This window comes from Sus scrofa, chromosome 1, assembly GCF_000003025.6.
Source record: "Sus scrofa isolate TJ Tabasco breed Duroc chromosome 1, Sscrofa11.1, whole genome shotgun sequence".
In the NCBI taxonomy this organism is placed as follows: Eukaryota; Metazoa; Chordata; class Mammalia; order Artiodactyla; family Suidae; genus Sus; species Sus scrofa.
Window position 1 is genome coordinate 134,221,220 of NC_010443.5, and position 20,010 is coordinate 134,241,229.

The 20,010-nt window shown below is 42.7% G+C and overlaps 1 protein-coding gene and 1 long non-coding RNA gene across 12 annotated transcripts in view; both read left to right on the forward strand.

Annotated features, from left to right (window-relative positions):
* The window catches only part of MEIS2 (Meis homeobox 2), a 209,372-nt gene extending 207,578 nt beyond the window's left edge, over positions 1-1,794 (forward strand). For 6 of the 10 annotated variants that reach the window (XM_021098059.1, XM_021098058.1, XM_021098049.1 and 3 more), the window contains one exon: positions 359-1,794. Coding sequence is in view for 5 of the 10 variants with exons in the window: in XM_021098058.1 (XP_020953717.1) it covers positions 359-645 (287 nt within the window). In the remaining 5 variants the exon portion in view is untranslated. The remainder of the gene's footprint in view (positions 1-358) is intronic. The other 4 variants (XM_021098046.1, XM_021098074.1, XM_021098056.1 and 1 more) reach the window with 1 other exon arrangement.
* Positions 6,211-18,307, forward strand: LOC110261471. 2 transcript variants are annotated; one of them, XR_002345575.1, is made up of 3 exons: positions 6,211-7,794; positions 10,409-10,587; positions 11,247-18,307. It is a non-coding gene; the product is annotated as an uncharacterized LOC110261471 (long non-coding RNA). The 2 variants fall into 2 exon arrangements; XR_002345574.1 differs by lacking the exon at positions 6,211-7,794 and adding an exon at positions 9,486-10,324.

Below are 20,010 nucleotides of genomic sequence, written 5' to 3' on the forward strand. Positions count from 1 at the left end.
AAGGGAAATACATGATATGTCAACAGTTAACTGATAAATCTCAACTTAGAATTTATATTCTTATTGCATTTATCAAAGAAATGTACTGAATACCATTTTGAAAAACAGTTCCACTTTATGACATTTAGTTGCATTAAATATTTAGTTCTGTTGTGTTGCATTATACTGCTGTGCGATGAAATTAAATGCAAACTACAATTTGAATGTCTGCAAACATTGGCAAGAATCTGCAGCTAAATTTAGATATAAGATTTGCAGTGTCTGTTGTTTTTTTTTTTTTTTCTTTTCATCTTTGATGGGTAAAGTATAAAAATGTTTAGGAATTTGACCTGCTTTCTTTTTGCCTCTCTCTTTTCAGGTTTGCAGAGCATGCCAGGGGAGTACGTTTCTCAGGGTGGTCCTATGGGAATGAGTATGGCACAGCCAAGTTTCACTCCTCCCCAGATGACCCCACACCCTACTCAATTAAGACATGGACCCCCAATGCATTCATATTTGCCAAGCCATCCCCACCACCCAGCCATGATGACGCACGGAGGACCCCCTACCCACCCTGGAATGACTATGTCAGCACAGAGTCCCACAATGTTAAATTCTGTAGATCCCAATGTTGGCGGACAGGTTATGGACATTCATGCCCAATAGCATAAGGGAACTCAAGGGAAAAGGAAACACACGCAAAAACTATTTTAAGACTTTCTGAACTTTGACCAGATGTTGACACTCAATATGAAATTCCAGACAGCTGTGATTATTTTTTACTTTCTGTCATTTTTTTCATCAAGCAACAGAGGACCAATGAGACAAGAACACAAATGTGAAATCATGGGCTCACTGAGACAATTCTGTCCATGTAAAGATCCTCTGGAAAAAGACTCCGAGAGTTATAACTACTGTAGTATAAACATAGGAACTAAGTTAAACTTGTACATTTCTGTTGATCACTCCGTTATGTTGCCTCAAATAGTTTTAGAAGAGAAAAAAAATATATCCTTGTTTTCCACACTATGTGTGTTGTTCCCAAAAGAATGACTGTTTTGGTTCATCAGTGAATTCACTATCCAGGAGAGACTGTGGTATATTTTAAACCTGTTGGGCCAATGAGAAAAGAACCACGCTGGAGACCATGGTGAATGGTTTTGGCTGAACCTCATCCTTCAGACTCCGGCTTCAAGAATGTGTTTTCATGCCCGGCCTTTGTTCCTCCATAAATGTGTCCTTTAGTTTCAAACAGATCTTTATAGTTTGTGCTTCATAAGCCAATTCTTATTATTATTTGGGGGGACTCTTCTTCAAAGAGCTTGCCAATGAAGATTTAAAGACAGAACAGGAGCTTCTTCCAGGAGTTCTAAGCCTTGGCTGTGGACAAAACAATCTTAAGTTGGGCAGCTTTCCTCAACACACACAGAAAAGTTATTAATGGTGGTAGCACCATAACTAGGACTTTATCAGAAACTCAAAGCTTGGGGGATAAAAAGGAGTAAGAGAATACTGTAACAAACTTCGTACAGAGTTCGGTCTATTAATTGTTTCATGTTAGATATTCTATGTGTTTACCTCAATTGAAAAAAAAAAAGAATGTTTTTGCTAGTATCAGATCTGCTGTGGAATTGGTATTGTATGTCCATGAATTCTTCTTTTCTCAGCACGTGTTCCTCACTAGAAGAAAATGCTGTTACCTTTAAGCTTTGTCAAATTTACATTAAAATACTTGTATGAGGACTGTGACGTTATGTTAAAAAAAAAGGTGTTAAGTCACAAAATGCGGTAATAAATATTTCATTTTTGATTTTTTGTTAGGCTTTTGTGTTTTTAATAGTTTTAGGGTAAGGTTGCATAGTGCCTACTCTATAAATGGGGTTGAAAGCGGGTGATGTCTTTGCCCCTGGGAATCGAGTATATCTGAAATTTAACTTACCAACAATTTTTTAGGGTAACCATCTGTAGGCTTTCAGTATATATCTGGCCTATAAATTCTACCAGCAGAAAACTTCTAAAGGTATGAAAATTGTGTGTGTGTGTGTATGTGTGTGTGTGTGTGTGTGTGCGCGTGTATGTGTTACGATCCAGGTTGAAAGATCAACATGTCCAATCTCCTTTCTAGATGCATGATGTTAAAAAAAAAAAAAAAAATTTTAGATAAAGCTTTTCATGTTCATCCTCTGCCAGAATAAAGGGCTTTTTCAGGGTTAATTTTACATCATAAGAAATAACTAACGTCTGTGCTCAAAGATAATTCATCTGCCTGTGTTTTTTCTCTGTCTTACTTACTAAAATGCTGTTGAATATGTAAATTAAAATTTACATATAGATGTTCGTAGTTGAGTAAACAACTTCTATGGAGTTTGAAATCCTGAGTTGAAAAGATTACTTAATCATTAATAGTTAACATAAATAATATATTGATGTCTTCTCATTTCAGACACCTCCATGTGCATGCATGCTAGGATGATGGTTTGGCCACTAGAATTTTTTTCCAAAACAACAACAAAGCAGACAATAATGTACTGCCACTTTCAAAATTTCATGCAGCATTCCTGAAAACCTCTGTCATTAGCTTGCTGATACTGCACAATGACTGCTAATGTGCTCAAAGTTAAAAAAAAAAAAAAAGGTGTGAGGTATTTGCATGCCCTTTCAATTTTTTAAATAAATATGCTATCCTAGAATTCTGTAACACCCAAACTTTGAAGGGATAATATCAGAAGCTTTAGCTTAATTGTGTGATGTTTGCCTGAAAGGAAAACTGTTCATTATCTCAGAAATCCAAGTTTGTGTCTTATTTTGTATCATCCATCTTCCCATTTAAAAAAAAAAAAAGCAAAAAAATTAGAAGTTTTATACAAAAGAACAAGGAGATAAATTTCTATTTTGTATTATTTTAAGGTAGAATTTTTATAAATATATTTATTAGTTTAGTTAATATTCTGCTATTTAAACAAAGAAATAACACTTCAGATAGACGCTGATGGTTAATGGAGAAATCCTGTGCCCCTTGGAAAAGAGCGCGCTTCCCTCTTATTTTTGTTATCCCATTTCACAAGGAGTCTTCTTGCAAAATTTAAATATTTGTAAATTTTTACTTTAAATGCTTTTAGGTAAATTTTGACAAATTCACCATTTATAAATTAACTCTCACATCGGCTGGAAAAAATTGGGGGCAAAGTTTTTCTTCCTTTCCCTTCAGTAAAGTAAATGCTTGAAGAGTTGAGTTGGCAGTTGGCTCAGGCTTTGAAAGTGTTTAGTGAAATTAGTATTATTTCATCAAAGTTGAGATTCCAGAACTCTCTACCTGTGATTTTAATGGATAAAATCATCTCAGGTTTAATTTCTTTAATTCCACATCCTATCATGTTAACTTTAACCCTCTCAAATATTTGGAGATGAATAATAATTGTAATAATATTTGTTTGCATTTCTTTGCTACCCTCCCCCTAACAGGCTAAGAGGTGGTAGAGTTGTCCAATTTTTAGAATGCTTTTTTTATACCACCTCGGAAGGCACTTGCTCCTATCTCGGGTTTACTATTTAGTATAAAGAGTTCCGATTTGGGTATATTTAAGAAAGACTCAGCTGTCAAAAGCAAAGAAACTGGGAATGGTGTTTTGACAACCATATAGTGTTAAAGGAAATACTGTAGTCTGAATAAAATTGCTTATGTTCTCCAAAACAAGAGTAATATAAAAACACTTTTTTATTTATATGGAAAAGCAAAAGCAGAAATAAATTCCAAAGGTTTCCCTTTCTTTAAGAAATTCTAAGAGAACTGCAGTCGCCATCTGTTAAGGGTTGGGAATTGAGCAAGAAGCCACATTTTAAAGGAAAAAGAGAAGACCAGGAATGTCTACGTCTTCCCTCCACCCCTTCTTCTTCACCGCCCCCCGCCCCCGCCCCCGCCCCAGGTCAGCACCCCCCACTCTCCCCAGCTCAACCAGGTTAGATTTGCCGAGAAGAGTCCATCAGGATCCTCCTGGCCCTCTGGCCCCCTCCCGCCCCTGTGGGCCTGTTAACCCGGAGCAGATTTGGGAAGGGAAATGTGGCTAATATCTCTAGCAGCTGTCAGAGGAGGGACCTTCCTTCAAAGGGACTGGACAGGGATCCTCCACAAGTTCCCCATTAGTCTTTCAGGCCAGCAATTTGATAAGGAGCCTGGACCTCCGCTGCAAGTTGCCACTGTGTTAGAAGGGACGGTGTCTGGGTGTTTGTGTGTGCCCAGTGGCCCTGGCCTGGCAGCCACAACCCCCAGCAGGGTCGGTGTGGACGTGAATGCTGGATGGAGCCTGGGAGGAGGCAGGGGCTGGGGGCGGTGCGCAGACTCTCCCCCTCCGCGCGGGCTGCCCCCCCTCACCTGGCCTTCCCTTTGCGTGCGTGTGTGTGTGTGTGTGTGTGTGTCTGTGTGTGTGTGTGTCTGTGTGTGTGTGTGTCTGTGTGTGTCTGTGTGTTAGAGGCAGACAGACGTGCTTCACACGGACGGGGCGGGGGGGGGGCAGGGAACGGTCACAGTAATCAACTAGGGGCAGGGCGTCGCGCGCGGTCGTGGAGCTCCCTCCGTCGGGGCCGGCTGGGAGCAAGCAACAGCGCAGGGAAATGCGGGTCTGACGGGGAGGCCGGTCAGATGGTGATGAGAATGGAGACCGTCGGGGCAGCGTTTGAAGCGAGGTTTTAATATTAATAGTTTCGGTGTAGAGACAGAAGGGAGATTGCGTCTACGGCTCCTCGGGGCAGACTCTGGGTGACAGCGATGATGGATGATCTAGCAGAGCCCAACAGCTCCTCCCCTCCAGCCCCAACAGTGTCAAAGCTACTTTAGTTGAAGGTTTAGAAATAAAATAAATAAACAGCAGCCCCCCTTACTCTTCATACACCTCCACCCCCAACCCTCCCCCCGCTCTCCGACATCGATTTATGGATCATTATGAATCAATTACTGATCTCAATACTTTCTCATTGGCTTAAATAAAACAGTCAAAAGATGAAAACGTGGGGTTCGGTGGGATTTTTTTTTTTTTCCCCTGACAGGAACAATCGCAAAATCCATTATCTCATAATCAGAGGCACTGGGTTAGGAGGTGAAGAGAAAGGAAGGGGTCGCCCAGTAAATAACTGGGGGGGAGACTGTGACTGGGGCGGCGAGGGGGGTCGCCCAGCTGCTGTCTTTGTTCTGGTGGGTTTGTGGGTTTGGTTTGTTTGTTGTTTGGGGTTATTTGAATGGGGCTGTTGGGGGGGGAGGGTACTCGTGAGAATGAGATGCCTACAGGTTTTGTAACCTTATTGTTTAACCCCTTTGGACGTATGTCTCGGCACCCACCGCATCAGATGTTGGTAGTGAGGTCACACATGGTAAAGGTGTGGAGGAATGGGTCCGTCTGGAGGGCAGATTTTCACTTTGTTGTGAGCAACTGTTGGAGGGTTTGCTGCTGGGAAGGGGGAATTCTCCTTCCTGAAATGCCCTCCTCCATCCCTGCCGGTGGCTGTTTTTGTCGCTAGAATCGGTTTGGAAATGGGACTGGCCGCCCCGCTTCGCCCCTGCCCCCACCCCATCCGCCCGAGGCTTTTCTTCGCTCTCCTGCCCCTTCCCCGGCGGTGCCCGAGGTTCTCTAGGTGTTTCTATGACTACATTGTGTGTGTGGGAGGGTCAGATGTGGGGGTTGCCCGCGAGAGGGCTGTTCCTGGGCGATCATTTATCAATGTCACCCACATAATGATTCTCTCTGCAGCCTCCTATTGATGAGGATAATTACATTAGCTCAGAGTGACTGATCAATGAAAAACCACCACACAAAAACTTCTTTACTCCTCTATAATACCAAAAACCGATACAGAAATAACATAGAAAGCCTGATTTTGTTTCCCTTGCCTGTCCACCAATGGATTCTGCCCCTTCTTTTCCCTCCAAAAGGACGGGGGAGTAAAGTAAGAAAATAGATCCAGGTTTGTTTCGTTTAAAGGAGGATGCAATTTTGCCCGTGAATGCATTTTCTCTAAATGTGTTGGCTTCATTCCTCCTTTGGTAAAGAATATCAACGGATTTGCTAATGTGAGTTGCTTTTAGACTGGTCTGTGGTTTTCCGTTCTTTTTCTTTCCTCCCCTTTGGGCATTTTTTTTTTTTCCTGCTTCAAAAAAAAAAAAAGAGAGAGAGAGAGAGAGAGAGAATTCTTTTATAAATAACTGCAAAAAGAAATTACTCTAGGTCCTCTTTTTTCTTTGCCTAAGTCGGGTTATCTTTTGTCTTTATCACTTCATAAAGTAGCGCAATTAAAGATGTGATGTTGCATGGGTATAAAGGGTGGGTCCATAATACACCGACATAATACACTGTGTTCTCGCCTGGAAGTTTGCAGCTAAGTTACGATTTCGCTTTTTCTAGACTTAAAAAAATCAATATTTTCTCAATTAAAGAGAATTTTAATGCTTTACTTGCGAGTTGTTAAAGGCGCTGTAAATTTTATTGTAATGCTTCTTGGCTTCAGAGTAGGTGCAGGAGGAGACCGGTTGATTCACGTGGTCTTTTTCCTCTCAAAGATCCTAGCCCAGGAGCATCCCGTGTGTCAGATCAAACCCCAGCAACAAAGGTAAGGAGGGTTCCCAGAGGGACTTAGCAAAGGGTGGGAGCCCGCCAGGGGAGCCCTCCAGCGCCAGAGGCCATTGTCTTGTATATTTTCACCTCTCTGTGTCCGCCTCCTGAAAGTGACAGAAGTGTCCATTTTACTCTAATCTTTCTCAAAGAGGAGCACCGTTTGACTCCCATCTGCTCCATGATGGTCAGGGAAAGAAAGCTAAACTGGGGGAGCATTTTGTCTCTTCCCAACTCCCCCCCCCACCCCGTTTCTCTTTCCTTTCCTTATTTCACGAAAATTTAACTCGGAACTGGTCCTCTCACAAATTCTGCCATATTTTATATGTGTTCTGGTCTCTAGGTCAGAACCCACTCCCCACCCTCAAGAGCAGCACTGTTTACAGATGTTTTCTCCTTCCACACGTCCCACCTAGTAAAAGTTGCCACAGAGAATTAACTGTGGTGTGTTAATAGCCCAGGTCTGCTACTGCTCTCTCCTGCAAAGTTGAAATCTGGTAAGGCGAAGAGTGGCATTGAACTAAACTTGGAGAGCTGCTCCAGGCCGGCAGAAGCCCTAAGACTTGAGAAGTCCAGGCCCAGGGACTTGGTGGGAAGCAAGGTAGTAAAACTTTTAGATTGCAAGGTGGAGAGGAGGATAAGAAAATGTGGCTAGAATGGTACCTAATAAGAGAAGTATAGGGCAAGGCAGAAAAATGAGCCTTTGTAATTTAGAAAGAAGTAATAATGAAGGCAAATCGAAATACCTAAGGCTTGCTATTAATTTTTTTTTTTTAACCTAGTGTCTAAGAACAAGTCCTCAGAGATGCCAGGGAGGGCCTGAGTTTCCAAATGGAACTACTCACAAAGTTCCTTTGCAGTTCCCTCTTCAGTTAATTTGCTGGGAATGAGAAGACCCGGGAAAGGGCTCTGTGTGTGGTGCACCCAGAGCTGAAGTAAGGGTATGGTGAGAAGGGGCACCTAGCTATAATGAGGCTGCTGTTTTAAGTTTGAATAGAGAAGGGGGAATAGAGAAAAAGCCACACAACATCACAACACACTTTAAAATAATTCTCACCTGCCTGCCTTTCTTTTTCACTTTAACCACACACTCTATCAAATATTACACATTGGTGGGGGAAATTTCTGGTTCATCATCTTTTGTCCGCAGACCCACCGGATTGATCCAGCTTCCCTTAGATTCCTGACATGTAAGCCTAGACCATGGCCTTTTTATCAAGTGAGTGGGGCTTTGTTAATGTATTTGTACTTTTCTGCTTTCAGTCTAAGTTTCTCACTTTGGCGGAAGGAGGGGTGCAAGAAAGGAGGGGGAGGGGAGCAGAACACAAAGACTTTATCTAGTTCTCACCAGGCAGGTTTCAAAATAGGAACTTAATGGGAAGGAAAAAAAATGAAAGAATGAAAAAAAAGGGGTGAGGGTTGTTGATCACAACAGGTTTACTTGTCTGCAAGAAAGGTACTATTTTTCCCTTTGAGGATTCTATTTTCTTCATATTGAAACATTTTCAGATTTCAATCCTTTAACAGACAAAAACCTCAATATAAATATGGCATGGGCCACTGGCAAAAAAACGAACTTAAACTCAGTGCTAAGAGAGAAAGGGGAGTGGGGAGGGGAGAGAGCCCTTTCTGATTAATAACTAGCAGGGTAATGTTGAGGGCTTTTTCTGCCCGATTGCCTTTTTGAATTAGAGCCGATTTCTTCACACTTCAATAGTGCCTGTCTCCTTTAAAATGACTGGCAGATTTGTTTCTCTTTTTTCTCTCCCTGAGACTTAATGATGTAAATTTTCTAATTAGTTAAATCATATTGCTTAAAGGCCTAATATTTACCGTGTAAGAAATGATCATCCTGATTTGGACCTCTTGAAATATTCGGAGAAATAACATGTGGCTTTTAGGTTGAGGGATGAGAGGAGGAAGCTCTGTTACGGGAAACAGTTTAGAGGAGAGAAAGAAGGACCCCGGCAACACGTTAAATTAATAGTTGAAGTTGAGCTGGGCTCACACCCCAAGTCCTCTTTTATTTTTCAATCAGCGGAGATTTAATTGGCAGCCCTCAGGCCCGGCGATCTGATATTTTCTCATTAGTTTCCCATCACTAATCTTGAGTGTTAGATTGGCTTAAAGGTTGTCAACATTTGACCAATTTTATTTAAGGGGGAAAAAAATCACGCATTATGGCTCCGGGATGTGAGATCTGCAAATAAATCCTGCTTGGATCAGCGGAACTAACAGGCGAAAAAAATGTTGACTATTCATCGTCGCATTTAATAAGTTGCATTAATGTATATTTCAAGGCTAGGGAGAGCGGTTATACCACTGCTGCATAGATGCAGATGAAAAGAGCTTGATGCGGAGGGGGGTGCGCTATGAGCGGGTGGGTAGGTAAAGTGAGACTTAGGTATGTTGCCGAACAGAGGGTAAATAACCCCTGTGGAAGAGCTGTTGAGGGTTTAAGAGCTACACTCTCCTCGCTCCCCTCCCTTCTGCAGCTGCGTAAAACTGCGAAGCCAGCCTTGCAGCTCTGAGCGGCTCTGCTGCCTCGTCCAGAGATAACATCAGAGCGCCCCCTGCTGGCCAGAGGAGTAGACGGCTGGGGGTCAGCCCCCCTAGGAGGCAAAACGTGTTTTTCTGCGCCCCCCGCCCCCACGACTGACTCCTTCCACCGCCCCCATGTCGGCTCTGCAGAAAAACCCCGCGGCAGGGGACTAGTTTGTCAAGGCTGAACATTTAAGTGAATATATGATAAAAAACAATATACAAATAATAATAAAATACGAACCCCCACCTTCACTTGGCCTCCGGGGAATAAAATATCAAATGAGGAAGAAAGGAACTTATTTTCTTTTTCTAAATCTTTTTATTCTCTGGGGTTTTGCTGTGGCTTGTGTCAGCCGAGCTGTAAGATTTCGAGTCCAGGGAAATGTTTTTAATAGATGCTGTAGAAGTTTTATTAAAAATGGATATCTGGTGGGGAAAGAGGCCAATACAAAACAACATTGTCCAGCCTCGCGAAACTGAAGTCCCCGGGAGCTCGCACTATGTCAGCTAAGTCCCGGGAAATCGCTTTCGGAATTCAGACAGTTCCTTGTCTTGAATGACCCTTTCCTGCACCGAAGAAATACCGGCCCCTGTCTGGATTTGGGTTTTGTTTTTCTTTTAAAATAGAGACTGTGCTTAAAAGTTGTCGCCGTACCTACACACACACACACACACACAAAGTCTTTTCCTTGAAGGTCCAAGTTCTTTCTTCACCCGTGTTCTCAATTTTGCTGGAAACGGAAAGGGGAGCTGAAATGCACCAAATCAACCGTTCCTGGCTTTGACACTTGATCTTACCCGGGTGCTTCACTCCAGTGCACGATGTGGGACTGGTACTATTTGAGAGTGTTGGAGTTTTTTTTTTTTTTTCTTCAGCCGTTTGGATGCGGAGAGGCGCTTTCTCGGCGTCCGGTTGCATCTTTCCAGGATTCTGACCACAGGAAGGCGAGGGCGCGCAGGTAGCGGGAGCCGTGAAAGGCACTGGCCGAGCAGCCCTGCCGAAGAAAGTCCTCGGCCCACAGCTCGACACCCCCACCCCCCGCGCCAAGAAAGGGTGTAAATCTGCAGTGCGGAACGACTTTAGTTTGTAGGGAGTTTGGGGGGTTGCTTTTTCAAGGTAACAGATTGCGGGAATTTGTGAAAACAGCTCTGAGAAATGAGGCGCAGGGGAAGGAACACCGGGCCGGGAGGACGGCAGGGGAAAGGTGGGTCTCTTGATGTACATTCCTTGCCAGAGGATCAGGACTTTAGAATTTAAATATCTGTTCTCTTGCCCCTCTTCTCCTTAGAAACCCCCCACCCCGCGTCACCAACCCTACTCTTTGGGGACTCTCTGGGATGGGACCCAGGGACCTCAGGGAACCAGCGCTCCTGGGGCAAGGCTAAGGCAGCCCGGTCTGGTGGCAGTGAAGTGATGCCTCAGTCGGCTTGTGTTTGAAGAACTGCTGGGGTTATTGTGACAAGTGAGGTAAAGTCAAATATTTATACTCCAAGTTGTTCTCATTAAAAAAAATTTTTTTGGTGTATTTCAGAAGACGGCTAGTGCATTCAAACTTATTTTAAACATTATTCCTGGTCTGGGTGAAGCAGAATCTGCCTCCTGTCACTGGGGTTGACTTTCTGAAATGTCTTCAGTAAGTTTAAAGCGAAAGGGTAGTTATCTGCACACAATATTGGTTCTTTTAAAAATACATTCCATGTATATGTATAACATAAATATTTTATATATCTATTACTATCTACCTCTAATAAAGAAAAGGAAGCAGGTGTTCCCCCATTACAGTTGAATTCAAATAAAAACAATTTCGGTTGATATTCTCACAGAGGAAGAAAATATGAAAATCTCATTGTATTTGTCTCAGATCGACTTAATGAAATTTGGAGACATTGACAGTCTGGTCAACGTTCTAAGTAAATTAATGCAAAGGTCCTTAGGAAGAGACCAAAAACACTTCTTGCCATTAATTTTAAACCACTTGAAGATTATGATTAAATGAATGGGATCACTAAGCATTATCATCTCAAATAGCTGTTAACTGTCTCCACCCCTTTATTGTGGCAACAAAATAAACTCTCCACTAGGAATGGTGTTTTTCCTTTTTATCTTTGTTTTTGTTTTGCTTGAAGGGCAAAGAAGGGAAAACAGAAGCAAAGAAAACCATCTCAAAAGCCTTGGATTTGCTGCTGTTAAAAGGCTGCTGTTCATTTCTGATTTGCTCATCTTTTGCTACAAAGGAAAAAGAAATCTAATGATGTGTCTACATTTGATGAGAAGAAAACAGTAACAACAACAGCGAAGGTGCACTTGTTTTATTTTCTTTTTCCCTGAAAAAAATTTTTAATATCCACCAGTTTAGCAAGTTGAAAGCTGTGGAGATGTAAAAAAAGATGTTCGCTTGTCCACATCTATTCACTGACTTTCATCACTGGAATTTTGCAGAATCGCGTGTCAAATTGAAATTATGGGAAAGAGAATTAGACACTTGCCAAGGAACAGCAATATTATACACTTTCAAGTAAGCGCCACCTAATCCTGTATTTGAGTGCTGAGGGGGTGTGTGCTATTTTCCCCTAATAAACCTGAAAGCCCTCATTAGACATAAAGAGGGGTGAGAACTCTATTACTGGGCACTCTGACAAAAATGGAAACAGTGCATCTCTGCTCCTAGAGTCCAAGGAAAGGACACCCCGAAAAAACGCCAAGCCCTTGTGTTTTCCTTTAGAGCCCTGAGTTGGGCAGAATTCAGAGAAATCAACATTTTAGAAAGCAAAATGTTGAAACGGAGGGCGGTGGTTAGCCAATAAATAAATAAACCAGGCTAGAAATTATTCTTCAAACCCTGCAAATTTCCAGATGCCCCAGAAAATCAATGCAAGACGCGCCCCCTCCGAGCCTAAGATCGACAGCTCTCCTGCCAGGAATGTTTCCAGTTTAAAATGGAGTTGGAGATTCCACCTCTTGGAGCACTGAGAGCCTTACCCTTTGGCCACCCTCGGAAGGGGAGGGGGGTCCCCCCACCCTCACCCACACTCCCCACCTGTTCCCTCCTCCCTTCGCTAGGTTGCTGGGGCAGGGGACAGGCAAGGGGCTGGGGTGATTGCGACCCCGAACCTCCAGGGGGTAAGGAGAGCTGAGGTTTCGACCACACCCAGGAGGACACCCCACCAGGCCCCCAGAGGCCAGAAGATCCTCGCCAAAGAGGAGAACCCCATCCAAGGCAGGCACAGCTGCCTGTGCCCAGGTGGGACAAAAGGCTCCTACAGGCGAAACTGGTCCCCAAGCAAGTGTGCAATGCTATGGAGCAGGACACTGTCCACCATCACTAGGGGTGTGTGTGTGTGTGTGTGTGTGTGTGTGTGTGTGTGTGTGTGTGAGACTGACTCGGTGCACTTGGTGCTGGTCTCTGGCCAAAGATGTCAGCGGGGGATATTCACCTATGCTACTTGGGGGGTCCGACCCCATACCCCTATCCCCCACTTCCGCCTCCCCCACCGCAGCAGCTCCCCAAACCCTAGGCACGCCTGCACAGGTGTGGTGCCTTTAACTGGAAAGTGCCTGAGATCCACCCAGGAATTGCGGCAAGGGGTGTGAGGGTAGGGAGGATGGGGGGATGGAAAGAAAGATGGGGCTTTTGGAGCTCAGACATCCCTGTCTTCCAGTAATTGTCATCACACTCAATCTTTTCACCCTGACCTGCGGTATCCAAAAAAAGCAGAGATGGATTCATGGGAAAATCGGGTTTACAAAAACGTCGGGGGGTGGACGCGGGCTCTGGGGACCTGCGCAGGCTTTGCTTAGATTCAAAAGTATGATTTTAATTTTCCTAATGAAGGCGCGCTCTGGAGCTCAGCTGGTAATGGCTGTGCCGAGTTTAATAGACTTCTGTCGAACAGAAAAAGACGGATAACTATCGGTTATAAGTAATCTGCTCTAATGCAATTATTTTTCTAGGTTTGAATGTCATTGTGTGGAGAGGGCAGGAGTGAATTAGGGCCCCGGGGAGCGCGGACGCGGGGCTAGGAATCGGCCTGAAATACGAGCCCAACCTGTTTTGTGAGATGCACTTGGGTTTGGAGGTCGGGGTCGAGGGCTTCAAAGTCCTGGGTGTGCACGTGTGAAAATCTCTCTTGTCTCTGTCTGGGTCTCTATCCACCCCCCCCCATCTTCCCCTCCCTCCTCCTTCCTTCATTCTTCCTTCTTTCCTCTAGGCTTTCTCTTCCCCTTTCTCCTCATCTCTCCCAGGGTTAATGTGAATTTCCTTTTCTCCTCCTCTGTTTTGTGTCTTTACATATTTCAGGCAGATCCATTAGGTCCAGAGTATTTCTCCAAAACACAGTCACACAGAAGTAGGCTCTTGGTCGGTGTCAACCATTCACCGTGGAAATCCAATAGAATTGGGATGTTTTAAGATCTTGATGACATGCTGTAATATATCAGTGGGATTATTTCTAGCCAAATACAGAGCCAGTCCAGGTCACTATCCAAAAGTAACCCCATCTTTGCTCTACCACAAATTGTCATGCGTGGTAGTTTTTATTTGGAATTATCCACACTCTTCTTAGCTCTCTACATCACTTTGCCTGGTAAACACAGCATCAGACAAAAAGGAACTTTAAAAAAATAAAAATAACATGATTCGTAATTTCCATTTTTACAGAAAACAAACTGAATCAGTGGAAGGAAAGCCTCGAACTTTCACCTGAAGGATGGGTTTGAGAGCATGCAGACCTGCAGGCCAAGGGGTGAGTGCTGGGCAGGACCCTGGAGCCCAGCTCTCCTGGCTGAACCCCTGCACCCAGCCACTCCAGCCCCACTTCCTCCACCAACCTCTCCCTCTGGGTCCTAGGGAACAAAGAAAGTTCTTGGGATTGACTAAAAGGGTTAAATTTACCCTGAATTATAAGTGTCTTAGCTGGATCTGGTGTATCTCTGACTGACCTGGCCTATAGTTCTTGTGCTCACTCTTTCTCTCTCATCCCCCCCTCTGTTATACACGCAGACACACAGACACACACACACACTCACTCGTGCACAGAAAGCACACTGACTTCTCTGACTCAGTCATACCCCATTCTCTCTTGCCTCTGCAGCAACTCTTCAAAAAAAGAGAAAGGAAAAATATCAAAACAAAAACATATCTGCAAAACCCTTCTGGTCTCTCTGGCTGAGGAAGAGTGTAGTCACTGACCCACAAGGTGCCTGGCAGGAAGACATCCACCTGCAGGGTGAGGGTTACAAGAGGTGGCCATTTTCCCCTTCCTCCCTGACCCTGGCTGCTGAGAAGGGAATGAGGAAGAAATCCATCTTCACGTCCCAACCACGCCCGGGACTTAGAGAAGCAGAACAGGGCAGGCACCTCCTAGCTGCATAGGTGTGACTGTCAAGGGTCCCACACTGGCAGGCAGAAAGTCTGCCACCAGAAGAGTCATTCCCCAACTTCTTTGGCCCTCAGCCTACAGCACCCCTTAAAGCTGGAGAAAGTTGATAGGCGATGCTCAGCCCGCTCCAGCAAGTTTCCCCTCTATCAGTCTCTGCTAGGATGGGGCATCAGGGCCGGTTGGTGCCACGGATAGAAGGCCCACTTCTATCTCCAGGAACAGATTGGAAACCGAGAAAAGGGTGACTGTCCCTCTGCCCTCCCTTCAAGGGACTCCTTTAGGAAAACGGCTGTGTTGTATTGATGACCTAAGAGAGTAACAGCAAAGACCCAGGAAAGTCACCACAAGCTTTAGGTGGGTCGAATTCTGCTTAGGAAAAGTTGCTGGGAGAAGAGAGGAGAGAGACTATATTACCCAACAGTGAGTTTTCCAAGACCCCCCACCCCAGCCAAACAAGGTTGAGAAGGGCTTGAGAGAGAGAGCCAACAACCGTCCCTACTCCCCAGGAAGAAATCTAGCCAGAGTAAGAATCACAGCCTCCAAACCGAGAACTCCTTACAGAGATGTCTTGGTGTCCCAGCCTTGGCCTGCTGGTCCAAAGTTTGTGAGCTCTCTCAGTCCAGTGTCACCCCTGAAGCAACAGATTAGACTCGGTCTGGGGAAACATCAGGAGGCCTTGTTAAGGAATTAAGTTTACTTTTCTCTCATTTACTCCCCTATTTGAAACATCAATAGAAAAAGCAAAACAAAATTTTTGCAGTAAATCAAATGTGTAATGATAGTCACACAGAATTAAGGTGGAAAAAAAAATAAGGTGTAAACTGTGCTAAAGCATTTTTAAAGGACTGCTCTGAACAGAGCATGCTCTTAGGAAACACAACACTTAAATAAATATAAGCTTTAAGGATAAAGAACTTTTAGAGTGCCTGGGAGTTCCCTCGTGGCTCAGTGGGTTAAGGATCCAGCATTGTCAGTGCAGCTGCCCAGGTTGGGCTCATTCCTAGTCCGAGAACTTCCACGTGCTGCCAAAAAAAAGAGTGCCCAACGTCCCCTTACATTACCTTCATATAAATATAAATGGGGAGGAGTCTCAATGAGGAGAATCAAATGATAAAGGCTCCTAAAACAAATTATCTGATACACAAAATTAACACAGCATTGCATCCTTAAGGCAAGTTAGAGGCAAATCGCTGACTGCAAAGTTAAGCTTTTCCTGCTTATTCATTGATCCAGGTCTCTTCATTCTAATACAGATTGAATAATCTGCTCAAAGGGGTGATGTGGCCCACCGACCACAGAGCCAGGGCAGTTGTTTATACTTGAAGCTTATCCATCAGCCTTAGGACTTTTGAATGTTCAAGTGAAAGTGTAAATAGAATAAGGTCACAGGTGATTGACAAGTTCAAGTTACTTAGCTCAATTATCAAAATTTTATTTCTAAATTATGTTCAATTTGATTTTCCTGCTTGGCTATAAATGACCTTAGAAAATCCAATGGGAATGGACATTTTACACCATGTCCCATGTTCCATGATTTATTTGTAAAGTCATTTTGTGATGTACACCTCCTTTAACGCTTCTGTAGAGACCAAGTCTTCACAATTAGATTTAGAAACACGGCTATCATCTTAATTCAAAGGCAGTCACTTTAAAGACACACTAATCACTACATTTGAACAACTTTCTAAAATGTTGCTAAATTCCTAAGCGCAGGCAGAACCTGCAGACTGTTTAGATTCAAATTCTCTGGATATTAGTGTGCTATATTTAATGGCTATCTATCTAAACAGTAGATAAGAGTGCAATTTGTAAATATATACCCTACAACTCACTTTCCGCATACTATCTCAAAGTTCTCCTATGCATTTATTTAATAGATAGTGAAGCTCTTCAGATCAAGGCTCCTGCCGCCACATCTGGAAATGCTTCCTTGACTCTAATCTGCCATCCTCCACCTCCCCCCCACCGCAAGCTCCCTCCAGCCACCAGTGAGAGAAATAGCTGAAGCCTCTTCTTCCACCATTATATGATAACATCAGCTTTTAATCAGCAAGAGGCACTCCTATTTAAATTTACAGGATGACTCTTTCTTTCATTTATCTTTTCTTTTGGAGGAAAGTGAAACAAGAGCACCACCCTTATTAATTATAAGATTGATGGGGTGAAAAAAGCCAAATGAATTTGGCTTGCAAATTATTAGTAGAGGTATGAATATTTATGACTTTGCCAGGAACTGCAGTCATGAACCCTGGGTATCAAGCTTGGGAGACAGTCAGGCCAGTGCATTCAATGAGGGTTCGGTCTCCCCAAATCTGACATGACAGAAATGGAAACTTCTAAGTGAGACCATCCACCCGCCCCCCGCCCCCCTTTTGGGGGCTAATCTTGCTAAATATGAACTTAGTTCCAGTGGCCTCCATTATAAATTTTAAAACTATCTTTGAAGGTGAAAGCAGATACCTTTAAGTTTTGTGAAGAAAATCTCTGTGCTTTTCCCACTTGATAGTCATTGATGCTTTAAATAGAATTTATCTGCAAAATATTTGTGACATACTTTTAAAAATTTTAAAGCTATTTTTATTCCGTGTAAAAATATTGGAAACCTAAAATATCCTGGATGTAAAGATGATTGAAAGGAACACAATCTAAGTTAGACACAGAGAGAAATGAGTGGGGAAGAAAACAGCAGGGGAAGAGAGATGAGAAAACAAGTTTTCTCCTTCTTTGCTTGTTTTCCTTTTCCTGCACCAGACTTACATTTTAGTCCCAAGGAGAGGAAATTTAAATGCAAGGTAGAGGAAAAAAGGCTCAAGGTAGAAAGGGAAAGGATGAGGACAAGGACTTAATAATTCTATAAAAGACAAATTATACCCTCCTCTTTTCCTTCTCTTGACTCTACATTGGAGGGTTTTACAGTGCTTTGGGAAAGGAGCTGAGAGAAAAAAAAAAGAAAAGAAAAGAAAAAAAGAAAAGAAAAAAGAAAACAAGAAAAAAAAAAAAGAGCTGAGGATTTGAGACTTAATGAGCTCAACTATCGTCTCACCACTGGCTTCTTTTCTGTAAAAGAATTGTTGAGTGGAGGCTGACCCAATCCTGTGAAAATAGTTCACTCTGACATCAGAGCCAGCTTAGTACATACATTTTGAAAAGGAAGACAAGTTGTTTTCAAAACAGAAATGCTAAGCATTCTAAAAAGCATAAGCAATTTAAAAAACGCTCCTCAAATTTTCTGAAAAACTCCCAACTCATATGTATATATACATACATTTTTATATACACATACATTTTTTTTCCCACAATCGTAAGTGGATATTTGCGCTAAATTGATGCTTTATGTATATCCTGTCTCAATTTGTCTGTTCTCTGTAAGGATGTAATTTTTTTTAAAGAAGCGATACCACTGACAACAATTTACTTAAATTCACAAACCTTGAAATTGATGCATCTCCTATCAATCACTCTCGGTAGATACAGTGAAACACATTCAACATTTGTACATCAATAGTGGCACACACACAAATCTGTTTTGTTCAATTTAAATGCTCTTCAACATGTCATTTCTTATTTTTCTGGAACATGTTATGGGTTAGTCATCCTGTTTCAGCTGGCTGTTAAATCCTTAACCTAATGAAAATTCAAAATAGAATATTTATTTGTTGTAGATTTCAGAGTTGAAAGGTAGGCTTTGGGGACAATTTGATCAACCCCTCTTATCTTTCAAACAAAGAATTGGAGGTCTAAAGGTGGCAACTTGGAGTTCCCACTGTGACCCAGTGGGTTAGGAATCCAGCTGCAGTGGCTCGGGTCACTGCTGAAACTCGGGTTCAATCCCCAGCCCAACACAGTGGGTTAAAGGACCCTGGGCTGCTGCAGCTGCCGCAGAGGTTGCAGCTGCGGCTTGGATTCAATCCCTGGCCGGGGAACTTCCACATGCCCTGAGTGTGTCCATAAAAATATAATAATAGCAAAGGTGGCAACTGACCAGTCCAACTCATGTAACAAGTTAGCTCTATCTTCTAACAAGATCCCAAAGCTCTTGAGGCCAATTTTTCCCATGATATGCTACTTCCCACCTTCTGCTCTTTATATTACAGCAGTATTTCTAACATTACATGCACACTTTTCTACTAATATTTTTTCTTGCCAGCACACTGACAATGAAATTCTTGTTAAATAATAATAAGATATTGACTGGTCTGTTTGCCAATAGGAAGATTTTTGTTGATTTGTGATGTCTGTATTGGCTAGGCAAAAATGAGATCTATTCTTTACCCGAAGGATAAAGAATGCTTAGCCCTGGCACAAAAACAACTCTGTATTAATAGAAATACTCACCTTCTCTATTTAATGGTTATATGTCTACTCAATCAAGTTAGAAACATATGTAACAGGAACAATGGAGAGCAATGCCTCCAAATCTCCAAAAATGTGATTCACTAGGGACATTTAAATGGATACAGAGAGGTTCCTTGACTTCAGTGCTAGTAACCTGCTTCTAGGTAACCTTTCCGCCTGGCTCTGCTGTTCACCCCAAATTGAATCCTGCACGTGCTCCATGTTTTTAACATTAAGGGGAATCCTATTCATGCCTGAGAGGATCTTATGTTTATAATGGCCTCTTCCGTCAAATTGTTATTTCTGTAGCTGGCTGTCAAAAATGTCACTCAAAGTTTCCCCTCCACCTCTCTTTACCCTCTGTCATAGTGACTTGGAAGGTCTAACCCAAGCGGAATTTACCTTACCTACAAAATACAACAAGGACAACTTTTTTCACTTTCGTCCACCTCGCCCTCCCTCCCACCCTTGGCTTCACCTTCATTCTGCTCAAGGGCTGTGTTCGTTCCTGCTCTCCATGGTAAAACTGTTCATCCAAGTAGTTTTCTTAAGGTTCCCAGACCTAACATCTGTGAGTCAAGTCTATGTATAAATATGTTTGGCATTTTCTCTGAGTCTATGCTACATAGGTTAATACTTAAGCAAGTGATAAAAAACCTACTGAAATGAAAACGCCCTCCAATTCAAGAAAGTTCTGGAGTACAAATAGCAGATATTTGATTTTTGATAAAATGAAAAATAAAATATTGAACCTGTTAGCGTTTACAACTCTTTTGTCAGTGTGGCCTCCTTTTTGCTACATTTCCATTTCATTATTTTTGCATGAATATGATAAATGGTCATTAAATCTAACCATTTTTATTTAATGTTCATAAAAACTGGTAGGTTTTCAAACAGATGTGGCCTGATATGGTTCAGTGAATTTAGTGGACTTCTCATATAAATGGAATAATAACCATACGGGAGATGAATTTTATTCCCTTGTTTACCTCTTCCAGAACTTACCCTTATTATAATTACAAATAGTGTTTGTTATATATTATGCAATATATAAAGCATTGTCCGGACACTGCACAAACCTTAACTTGATCACTGCCATCTAGAGTTGATAATCCAAGGTAGCACTGAGCCCCCCAAAATGGAGAGAAATGTGGACAAACAGAAGATACAGTAATTT